Consider the following 10,987-nt stretch of genomic DNA (forward strand, 5'->3'; position numbering starts at 1 on the left):
TGAGTCATGTGACCTCCACCTTCACTGAGTCATGTGACCTGCACCTTCACTGGGTCATGTGACCTGCACCTTCACTGAGTCATGTGACCTCCACCTTCACTGAGTCATGTGACCTGCACCTTCACTGAGTCATGTGACCTCCACCTTCACTGGGTCATGTGACCTGCACCTTCACTGGGTCATGTGACCTCCACCTTCACTGGGTCATGTGACCTGCACCTTCACTGGGTCATGTGACCTGCACCTTCACTGAGTCATGTGACCTCCACCTTCACTGAGTCATGTGACCTCCACCTTCACTGGGTCATGTGACCTGCACCTTCACTGAGTCATGTGACCTCCACCTTCACTGAGTCATGTGACCTGCACCTTCACTGAGTCATGTGACCTCCACCTTCACTGGGTCATGTGACCTCCACCTTCACTGAGTCATGTGACCTCCACCTTCACTGAGTCATGTGACCTGCACCTTCACTGAGTCATGTGACCTCCACCTTCACTGAGTCATGTGACCTGCACCTTCACTGAGTCATGTGACCTCCACCTTCACTGAGTCATGTGACCTCCACCTTCACTGAGTCATGTGACCTCCACCTTCACTGAGTCATGTGACCTCCACCTTCACTGGGTCATGTGACCTGCACCTTCACTGAGTCATGTGACCTCCACCTTCACTGAGTCATGTGACCTCCACCTTCACTGAGTCATGTGACCTCCACCTTCACTGAGTCATGTGACCTGCACCTTCACTGAGTCATGTGACCTCCACCTTCACTGAGTCATGTGACCTGCTCAGCAGTGAGCTGCTCTCAGTGAACTCGTCACATGACTCCAGACTTCATGTTGTCTGTGAACACACAGGAGCAGAACTAAATGAAATCCAGGTGAGTTCAGGTGTGTGAGGTCACATGACCCAACAAGGTCACATGAAGGTCACATGACTCGCGAGACAGAAACAGGATCAACGTGTTGTCTGTCTGCAGGTTAATCTGATCGAGACCAACAGAGAGCGCCTTTACCGAGTAACCGAGTCCCACCGAGTCCCACCGAGTCCCACCGAGTCCCACCGAGTCCAACCGAGTCCCACCGAGTCCCACCGAGTCCCACCGAGTCCCACCGAGTCCAACCGAGTCCCACCGAGTCCAACCGAGTCCCACCGAGTCCCACCGAGTCCAACCGAGTCCCACCGAGTCCAACCGAGTCCCACCGAGTCCAACCGAGTCCCACCGAGTCCCACCGAGTCCAACCGAGTCCCACCGAGTCCAACCGAGTCCCACCGAGTCCCACCGAGTCCCAACGAGTCCCAACGAGTCTAACTGAGTTCTGCTGCTCGGTTCCTCTGGTTCCCTCCAGTCGTCGTCATGGTGATGCTCAGCTATGCAACTCTTTTGTGTGCCCCCCCCCCCCCCTTCCCTTTGCCCCCCCCCTCCTCCCCTCCTCATCTCAGCTCCACTTTCAGACTCTGAGCAGCAGACTGGTCATATGAGCAACAACCAGTAAGACTTCATTTTCTCAGAATACTACTGGGATTATACTGGGAACGAACCAGAGCTCTACTGGGAACGAACCAGAGTTCTACTGGAAAAAAAGATTTTAAAAAAAAGAAAGAAAAAAAAAGATATTACATTGACTAATATTATTAAAATGAATTCTTATAATGAAGTTGTTATTATTTGATCTCATGTTTGTTTCTATTTCTTTAAATATTTACTAGTTATTAGTTTTTATTATTTGTACTCTTTTTGAGCTCTAATGAACATTTGCATATTTATTCCGGTTTTTATATCATCTTTATATTTATAGAAAATAAAAGAGTCTGTTATTTGTTTGGAAGAAAGTCATGAATGATTATTGATCAGAGAGAAACTGTACAGGATTATTAATCTGTAAAATAATAAAACACGTAATAAAGTGACTGTTTCTTTAAGGGATTATTCATCTATATGAACATTATTGATCTGCTCACGAAGAATGAAGAGCAGAAACACAAAGAGGAGGAAGAGGAGGGGGGGAGAGGAAGAGGAGGAGGACCACCCCCCCCCCTCCCCCCGGCCCCGCCCCCCTCCCCACCGAGGCTCCGCTGTCGGTCGGTCGGACTCTTCCTCGCGACTCTAAAGGTAAAAACTCTTCTTCATCTTCTTCTTCATCCTCTTCATCATCTTCATGCTCTTTAAAACACGTTTTCTGTTCTTCGTTCAAAGTTTTTTTTATTGTTTGATTGAAATTAAATGAAAGTTTTGATCCGCAGAGCCGCTCAGGCTTCCGTACGACGGACCCTGAAGAGAGATATTCTATATTTATATAGTTTATCAATCTATTTACATTTATATATAGTTTATGAATCTCTCTCTCTCTCTCTCTCTCTCTCTCTCTCTCTCTCTCTCTCTCTCTCTCTCTCTCTCTCTCTATATATATATATATATATATATATATATATATATATATATATATATATACATATATATATATATATACATATATATATATATATATACATGTATATATATATATACATATATATATATATATACATATATATATATATACATGTATATATATATATATATATATATATATATACATGTATATATATATATACATGTGTATATATATATATATATATATATATATATATATATACACATGTATATATATGTATATATGTATATATTTATATGTAAATATATATATATATATATATATATATATATTTACATTTAAATATATTATATAAATATATATATATTTACATATATATTTACATATAAATATATTTATAAGAATCATAATCATAGAAGAAGAATAAAGACACGAAGTCTTTTAGCTCTTTGTGTTGACGAAAAAACGGAATCATCGAATTTCTAAAAAATGTTTAACAGCAATGAAACTAATGAATAATGAATAATGAATGGCTTAATGTTCATGTGCAGATTTAAAATGAACTCCAAGTCTTTGGTTTAATTCTCTAAAAGAAAAATATTAAAAATTGTTAAATATTTAAATTGTTTGTTTGCTTGTTTGCTTGTTTGTGTCCTGATCAGCTGATCAGAGCTCAGTTTACTGATCAATGTTTGTCCTCTAAAGACAGAACATTTAATCTACACACGTTTCCTGTAAAAACTACTTTTAATAACTTTTATTACATTTAAAGTGACTTCAGTCAACGAGCTGTTCATTGGTGTCATTTATATATATTATTTATATTCATTATTTATATCTAATGTTCATATTTATTATTTATGTTCATTATTTATATAATTTTTTATCATTTATATTATTATATATAATGAGTATTTTATATTTATATTGATAAACTAAGTATTTATTGTCACATTAAGCTTTTCATTCCTAACGGTGTTGACTGTCTGCAGGACCAGGTCCTCCTCTCCACTGCCATGAAGGACTAAGACTGAGGACGCAGCGCCTCCTGCTGGACTCTACTGCAACTGCAGCGCCTCCTACTGGACTCTACTGCCACTGCAGCGCCTTCTGCTGGACTCTACTGCAACTGCAGCGCCTCCTGCTGGACTCTACTGCAACTGCAGCGCCTTCTACTGGACTCTACTGCCACTGCAGCGCCTCCTACTGGACTCGACTGCCACTGCAGCGCCTCCTGCTGGACTCTACTGCCACTGCAGCGCCTTCTGCTGGACTCGACTGCCACTGCAGCGCCTCCTGCTGGACTCTACTGCCACTGCAGCGCCTTCTGCTGGACTCTACTGCAACTACAGCGCCTCCTGCTGGACTCTACTGCAACTGCAGCGCCTTCTACTGGACTCTACTGCCACTGCAGCGCCTCCTACTGGACTCGACTGCCACTGCAGCGCCTCCTGCTGGACTCTACTGCCACTGCAGCGCCTTCTGCTGGACTCGACTGCCACTGCAGCGCCTCCTGCTGGACTCTACTGCCACTGCAGCGCCTTCTGCTGGACTCTACTGCCACTGCAGCGCCTCCTGCTGGACTCTACTGCCACTGCAGCGCCTCCTACTGGACTCTACTGCCACTGCAGCGCCTCCTACTGGACTCTACTGCCACTGCAGATCTCCTGCTGGACTCTACTGCCACTGCAGATCTCCTGCTGGACTCTACTGCCACTGCAGCGCCTCCTGCTGGACTCTACTGCCACTGCAGCGCCTCCTACTGGACTCTACTGCCACTGCAGCGCCTCCTGCTGGACTCTACTGCCACTGCAGCGCCTCCTGCTGGACTCTACTGCCACTGCTGATCTCCTGCTGGACTCTACTGCCACTGCAGATCTCCTGCTGGACTCTACTTCCACTGCAGATCTCCTGCTGGACTCTACTGCCACTGCAGATCTCCTGCTGGACTCTACTGCCACTGCAGCGCCTCCTGCTGGACTCTACTGCCACTGCAGCGCCTCCTACTGGACTCTACTGCCACTGCAGCGCCTCCTGCTGGACTCTACTGCCACTGCTGATCTCCTGCTGGACTCTACTGCCACTGCAGCGCCTCCTACTGGACTCTACTGCCACTGCAGCGCCTCCTGCTGGACTCTACTGCCACTGCTGATCTCCTGCTGGACTCTACTGCCACTGCAGATCTCCTGCTGGACTCTACTTCCACTGCAGCGCCTCCTGCTGGACTCTACTGCCACTGCAGATCTCCTGCTGGACTCTACTGCCACTGCAGATCTCCTGCTGGACTCTACTTCCACTGCAGATCTCCTGCTGGACTCTACTGCCACTGCAGCGCCTCCTGCTGGACTCTAGTGCCACTGCAGATCTCCTGCTGGACTCTACTGGCACTGTAGGCCTCCTGCTGGACTCTACTGCCACTGCAGATCTCCTGCTGGACTCTACTTCCACTGCAGCGCCTCCTGCTGGACTCTACTGCCACTGCAGGCCTCCTGCTGGACTCTACTGTCACTGCAGATCTCCTGCTGGACTCTACTGCCACTGCAGGCCTCCTGCTGGACTCTACTGTCACTGCATTCCTCCTGCTGGACTCCAGCTTCCACTGCAGGCCCCCTGCTGGACTCTATTGTCACTGCAGGCCTCCTGCTGGACTCTACTGTCACTGCAGGCCTCCTGCTGGACTCTACTGTCATTACAGATCTCCTGCTGGACTCTATTTCCACTGCAGTCCTCCTGCTGGACTCCAGCTTCCACTGCGGGCCTCCTGCTGGACTCTATTGTCACTGCAGGCCTCCTGCTGGACTCTACTGTCATTGCAGATCTCCTGCTGGACTCTGCCTGACACTGCAGATCTCCTGAAGATCTTCTGCTGGACTCCTGCTGCCCCTGCAGGCCTCATGGCTGAGCCCGGCTACTCCGACCTGATCGCCAAACACTACAATTACACCGGGAAGTTCCGCAAGCCGCAGCAGGACTCGGGCCTGAAGGCGGACTCGGTGGTCTTCATCATCGTGTGCTGCTTCATCATCCTGGAGAATGTCCTGGTCCTGGCCACCATCTGGAGGACCAAGAAGTTCCACAAGCCCATGTACTACTTCATCGGGAACCTGGCGCTGTCAGACCTGCTGGCGGGCGTGGTGTACACGGCCAACATCCTGCTGTCGGGCGCCAACACGTACCGGCTCACGCCGACGCAGTGGTTCCTGCGCGAGGGCAGCATGTTCGTGGCGCTGGCGGCGTCGGTGTTCAGCCTGCTGGCCATCGCCATCGAGCGGCACCTGACCATGCTGCAGATGAAGTTGCGCCGCAGCGGCAACACGTGCCGCGTGTTCCTGCTCATCAGCGCCGTGTGGATGGTGGCGGCGGCGCTGGGCGGGCTGCCGGGGCTCGGCTGGAACTGCATCCTGAGCGTGCCGCGCTGCTCCACCGTGCTGCCGCTGTACCACAAGAGCTACCTGCTGTTCTGCACCACGGTGTTCTGCGCCATCCTGCTGGCCATCGTGGTTCTGTACGCGCGCATCTACGCGCTGGTGCGCGCGCGCAGCCGGCGGCTCGTCTCACGCAAGCCGGCCAACGGCCGCGGCGGCGCCGGCGCCGGCGTCAAGAGCTCGGAAAAGTCAATGGCGCTGCTGAAGACCGTCATCATCGTGCTGAGCTGCTTCATCGCCTGCTGGGCGCCGCTCTTCGTGCTGCTGCTGCTGGACGCCGCCTGCGAGACGCGGCGCTGCCCGATCCTCTACCGGGCCGAGTGGTTCCTGGCGCTCGCCGTGCTGAACTCCGCCATGAACCCGCTCATCTACACGCTGACCAGCAACGAGATGCGCCGCGCCTTCCTGCAGACGCTGCGCTGCTGCGCCAGCTTTCTGCGCCAGCCCGGCGGCGGCAAGGCCGGCGGCGGGCCGTCCGCGGGGGCGGAGTTCAGCCGCAGCCGCTCGGATAACTCCTCCCACCCCAACAAGGAGGAGGCGGAGCGGTCGCCCAGGGAGACGACCTCGGGCCGCGTCACCTCGTCCTCCTAGAGCCGTCAGCCAATCAGGACGCAGACCGGTTCCCCTCGTGGAGAGGACGCCGCCTGCAGCCGCGGCTGAGGATCCTGCTGGTTCTGTGGACTGAAGATCCTCGTAGAACCAGAACCAGACTGAACAAATAGAACCTTTAGTATTTAAATCCATCTCCTCAAACGCTTCAAGAGTTCAGGTGCTCCCAATCAGCTGGTCACGTGACCTCCGTCCTTCTGGTCACGTGACCTCCGTCCTCACAGTTCAGACTTCTCCTTATTTAGTAATAAATATATATTCATATTAAACTTGCATTAATGATAACAATAATAAATTGTTTTTTAGATTCATATAATTCTCTGTTCATGTAATCAGGTGAGGAGGAGGAGGAGAAGGAGAAGAAAGAGGAGGGGGAGGAGGAAGAAGGGGAGGAGGAGGAGGAGGAGGAGGAGGAAAAGGAAGGGGAGGAGGAGGAGGAGGAGGGAGAGGAAGGGGAAGAGGAGGAGGAGGGGAGAAAGAGGAGGTGGAAGAGGAGGAGGAGGAGAAGAAAGGGGAGGAGGAGGAGGAAGAGGAAGAGGAGGAAGAGGAAGAGGAGGAGGAGGAGGAGGAAGAGGAGGAGAACCTGAACTTGATGTGTTTTGGGGACATTTTTGTAAACGGTTAACTGTAAACGTTAGAAACAGTTTTTCTACTTCCTGTCTGTGTTGTTGTTGTTGTTGTTGTTGTTGTTGTAGTTGAATTAATTTATATTTGAAGCAGGAAGTAAACATTTTGTTTAGTTGAAGCTCATTTCTGCAGAAAAAAAACTATTAAACGACAAAACTATAAAAGCATTTGTTCATATTTCAGATCAAAGGAAAAATATTTTGATGTTTTTAAAATAAAATTTTGATCAAAAGTCAATTTAATCAGGAAGAAGCTTCTGTAGGTCCAGTCCTCTACCGGTCCTGATCCAGAACCATCAGGTCTTCTATCGGGTCCTGATCCAGAACCATCAGATCTTCTATCGGGGCATCCGGTTCTTGACGTTTAACGCCTGAATGTCGTCTGATCAAATTTAATAAAGACAGAAATAGAAATGTTCAGCAGAAAAAACTCATTTGTGAATGTGACATGTGAACGAGTGAACGTCACATGTGAATGAGTGAATGTGACATGTGGATGAGTGAACGTCACATGTGGATGAGTGAATATGACATGTGAACAAGTGAACATCACATGTGAATGAGTGAATGTGACATGTGGATGAGTGAATGTCACATGTGGATGAGTGAATGTGACATGTGAACGAGTGAATGTGACATCTGGATGAGTGAATGTGACATGTGTATGAGTGAATGTGACATGTGGATGAGTGAATGTGACATGTGAATGAGTGAACGTCACATGTGGATGAGTGAATATGACATGTGAACGAGTTAACGTCACATGTGAATGAGTGAACGTCACATGTGAATGAGTGAATGTGACATGTGGACGAGTGGATGTGACATGTGGATGAGTGAACGTCACATGTGAATGTGACATGTGAACAAGTGAATGTGACATCTGGATGAGTGAATGTGACATGTGAACGAGTGAATGTGACATGTGGATGAGTGAATGTGACATGTGAATGAGTGAATGTGACATGTGAACCGGTGAATGTGACATGTGAATGAGTGAATGTGACATGTGAATGAGTGAACGTCACATGTGAATGAGTGAATGTGACATGTGAACGAGTGAATGTGACATGTGAATGAGTGAACGTCGCATGTGAATGAGTGAATGTCACATGTGAACGAGTGAATGTGACATCTGGATGAGTGAATGTGACGTGTGAATGAGTGAATGTGACATGTGGATGAGTGAATGTGACATGTGAACCGGTGAATGTGACATGTGAATGAGTGAATGTGGCATGTGGACGAGTGAATGTCACATGTGGATGAGTGAATGTGACATGTGTATGAGTGAATGTGACATGTGAATGAGTGAATGTGACGTGTGAATGAGTGAATGTGACATGTGAACGAGTGAATGTGACATGTGAACCGGTGAATGTGACATGTGAATGAGTGAATGTGACATGTGGACGAGTGAATGTGACATGTGGATGAGTGAATGTGACGTGTGAATGAGTGAATGTGACATGTGGACGAGTGAATGTGACGTGTGAATGAGTGAATGTGACATGTGAACCGGTGAATATGAATGAGTGAATGTGACATGTGGATGAGTGAACGTCACATGTGAATGAGTGAACGTGACATGTGAACGAGTGAATGTGACATCTGGATGAGTGGATGTGACATGTGTATGAGTGAATGTGACATGTGGATGAGTGAATGTGACGTGTGAATGAGTGAATGTGACATGTGGATGAGTGAATGTGACATCTAGATGGGTAAATGTGACATCTGAATGAGTGAATGTGACATGTGGACGAGTGAATGTGACATGTGAACGAGTAAATGGGACATGTGAATGAGTGAATGTGACATGTGAACGAGTGAATGTAACATGTGGATGAGTGAATGTGACATCTGGATGAGTGAATGTGACATGTGGACGAGTGAATGTGACATGTGAACGAGTAAATGGGACATGTGAATGAGTGAATGTGACATGTGAATGAGGGAATGTGACATGTGGATGAGTGAATGTGACATGTGAACGAGTGAATGTAACATGTGGATGAGTGAATGTGACATGTGGATGAGTGAATGTGACGTGGATGAGTGAATGTGACATGTGGATGAGTGAATGTGACATGTGGATGAGTGAATGTGACGTGGATGAGTGAATGTGACATGTGGACGAGTGAATGTGACATGTGGATGAGTGAATGTGACGTGTGGATGAGTGAATGTGACATGTGGATGAGTGAATGTGACGTGGATGAGTGAATGTGACATGTGGACGAGTGAATGTGACATCTGGATGAGTGAATGTGACATCTGGATGAGTGAATGTGACATCTGGATGAGTGAATGTGACGTGGATGAGTGAATGTGACATGTGGACGAGTGAATGTGACATGTGGATGAGTGAATGTGGATAAATAAATCAAAGAGTTGAATAAACAGGATGTGACCTGAACAACACAAAAATAAAAACAAACACATTTTAATAAAAAAAAATAAAGTGTTAATGCAAAATAAAACATTCATTTATATAAATATATCTAGTACAATATACAGTATACAATAAACACAGTGCATACTGTGTGTGTGTGAACTCCACTTTGCCAAACTCTGTGGCATGATGACCCCTCTCCTCACAAGTGCATGCTGGGAGATGTCGTTTGTAAAGCCGCTCTTAAACAGCTCTCGTGCCGGACGCGAACAGCGTTTCCCAGCATGCCCCGCGCATTTTCTTCCTTCCCTCCTTCCGTCCTGCAGCCTCGGCCCTTCTGCCGAGAAAAAGGAAGATGAGCAGCAGCGGCGCGCCGATACGGAACCGAGCCTGAACCGAGCCTGAACCGGGCCTGAACCGGGTCTGAACCGAGCCTGACTTCCAGCGGAATGGCGGCGGAGCGGCTGCTGGCGGACCGGAGCCCGAGCTCAGCTGCTGTTCCCCGGCCTTGAACCCGTCCCGACCGCCGCTGGAGCCCAGGAGCTGCTGGAGCTGCAGCCTGCCGAGCCGAACCGGGCCGAACTAAGCCGAACCAGGCCGAGGAGAGCCGAACCGCTCTGCTGACGATGCTCAGCCAGCTGCTGGATTGAAGCCTCGACAGCACCGCACCCTGGAGCCAGACCCGATCTCCAACTGCCCCCCTTCAGGTGAGAGTGCATACCTGAAGGTCCACCTGGTCCCCTGACACCAGCACCGGATCTGGTCTGGTTCTGCTGTCAGACTGGAACAGTTGAACTCTGGACCAGGTTCTGTGGTTCCTGAACCGAGCCTCCATGTGGACCTTGTAGGAGCCAGGTGTTGTCATCAGACCCTCCAGGTGACAACACAGAACCGGGTTCAGGTCCAACTCGGGTCCAGAAGGTTAATAACAATCAGAAACACTTTTTATCTCCTCTCAGAGAAACCGAGGTACTGTAGGCTCTGCTGCTGTGTACTTCAGAATACCTGGTGTGTACTTCAGAGTACCTTCCGTGTACTTCAGAGTACTTCAGAGTACCTGGTGTGTACTTCAGAGTACCTGCCGTGTACTTCAGAGTACTTCAGAGTACCTGGTGTGTACTTCAGAGTACCTGGTGTGTACTTCAGAGTACCTGCCGTGTACTTCAGAGTACTTCAGAGTACCTGGTGTGTACTTCAGAGTACCTGCCGTGTACTTCAGAGTACTTCAGAGTACCTGGTGTGTACTTCAGAGTACCTGCCGTGTACTTCAGAGTACTTCAGAGTACCTGGTGTGTACTTCAGAGTACCTGGTGTGTACTTCAGAGTACCTGGTGTGTACTTCAGCGTACCTGCTGTGTACTTCAGAGTACCTGGTGTGTACTTCAGAGTACCTGGTGTGTACTTCAGCGTACCTGCTGTGTACTTCAGAGTACCTGGTGTGTACTTCAGAGTACCTGCTGTGTACGTCAGCGTACCTGCTGTGTACTTCAGAGTACCTGGTGTGTACTTCAGCGTACCTGGTGTGTACTTCAGCGTACCTGCTGTGTACTTCA

The 10,987-nt window shown here is 48.5% G+C and overlaps 2 protein-coding genes across 2 annotated transcripts in view; both read left to right on the plus strand.

Moving 5' to 3' along the window:
* The first annotated feature begins 4,750 nt into the window (after nucleotides 1–4,750).
* Nucleotides 4,751–6,773, plus strand: s1pr1 (sphingosine-1-phosphate receptor 1). The gene has a single exon (XM_068592999.1). It carries the CDS (start codon nucleotides 5,274–5,276, stop codon nucleotides 6,393–6,395), a length of 1,122 nt encoding a protein of 373 aa, XP_068449100.1. The 5' UTR covers nucleotides 4,751–5,273; the 3' UTR covers nucleotides 6,396–6,773.
* Nucleotides 6,774–9,768: 2,995 nt separating this feature from the next.
* The window catches only part of zbtb37 (zinc finger and BTB domain containing 37), a 6,511-nt gene continuing 5,292 nt past the window's right edge, over nucleotides 9,769–10,987 (plus strand). Inside the window, exon 1 of the mRNA XM_068592935.1 lies at nucleotides 9,769–10,141. The gene's annotated coding sequence lies outside the window, so the exon portion shown is untranslated. The remainder of the gene's footprint in view (nucleotides 10,142–10,987) is intronic.

Source organism: Clinocottus analis, unplaced genomic scaffold (assembly GCF_023055335.1).
Source record: "Clinocottus analis isolate CAN_PGR_092001 unplaced genomic scaffold, fCliAna1.0.p SCAF_28, whole genome shotgun sequence".
NCBI lineage: Eukaryota > Metazoa > Chordata > Actinopteri > Perciformes > Cottidae > Clinocottus > Clinocottus analis.

Bases quoted from the DNA above. Each gene is read 5' to 3' on its own strand.
- s1pr1 (XM_068592999.1), top strand. From the start codon at position 5,274: ATGGCTGAGCCCGGCTACTCCGACCTGATCGCCAAACACTACAATTAC.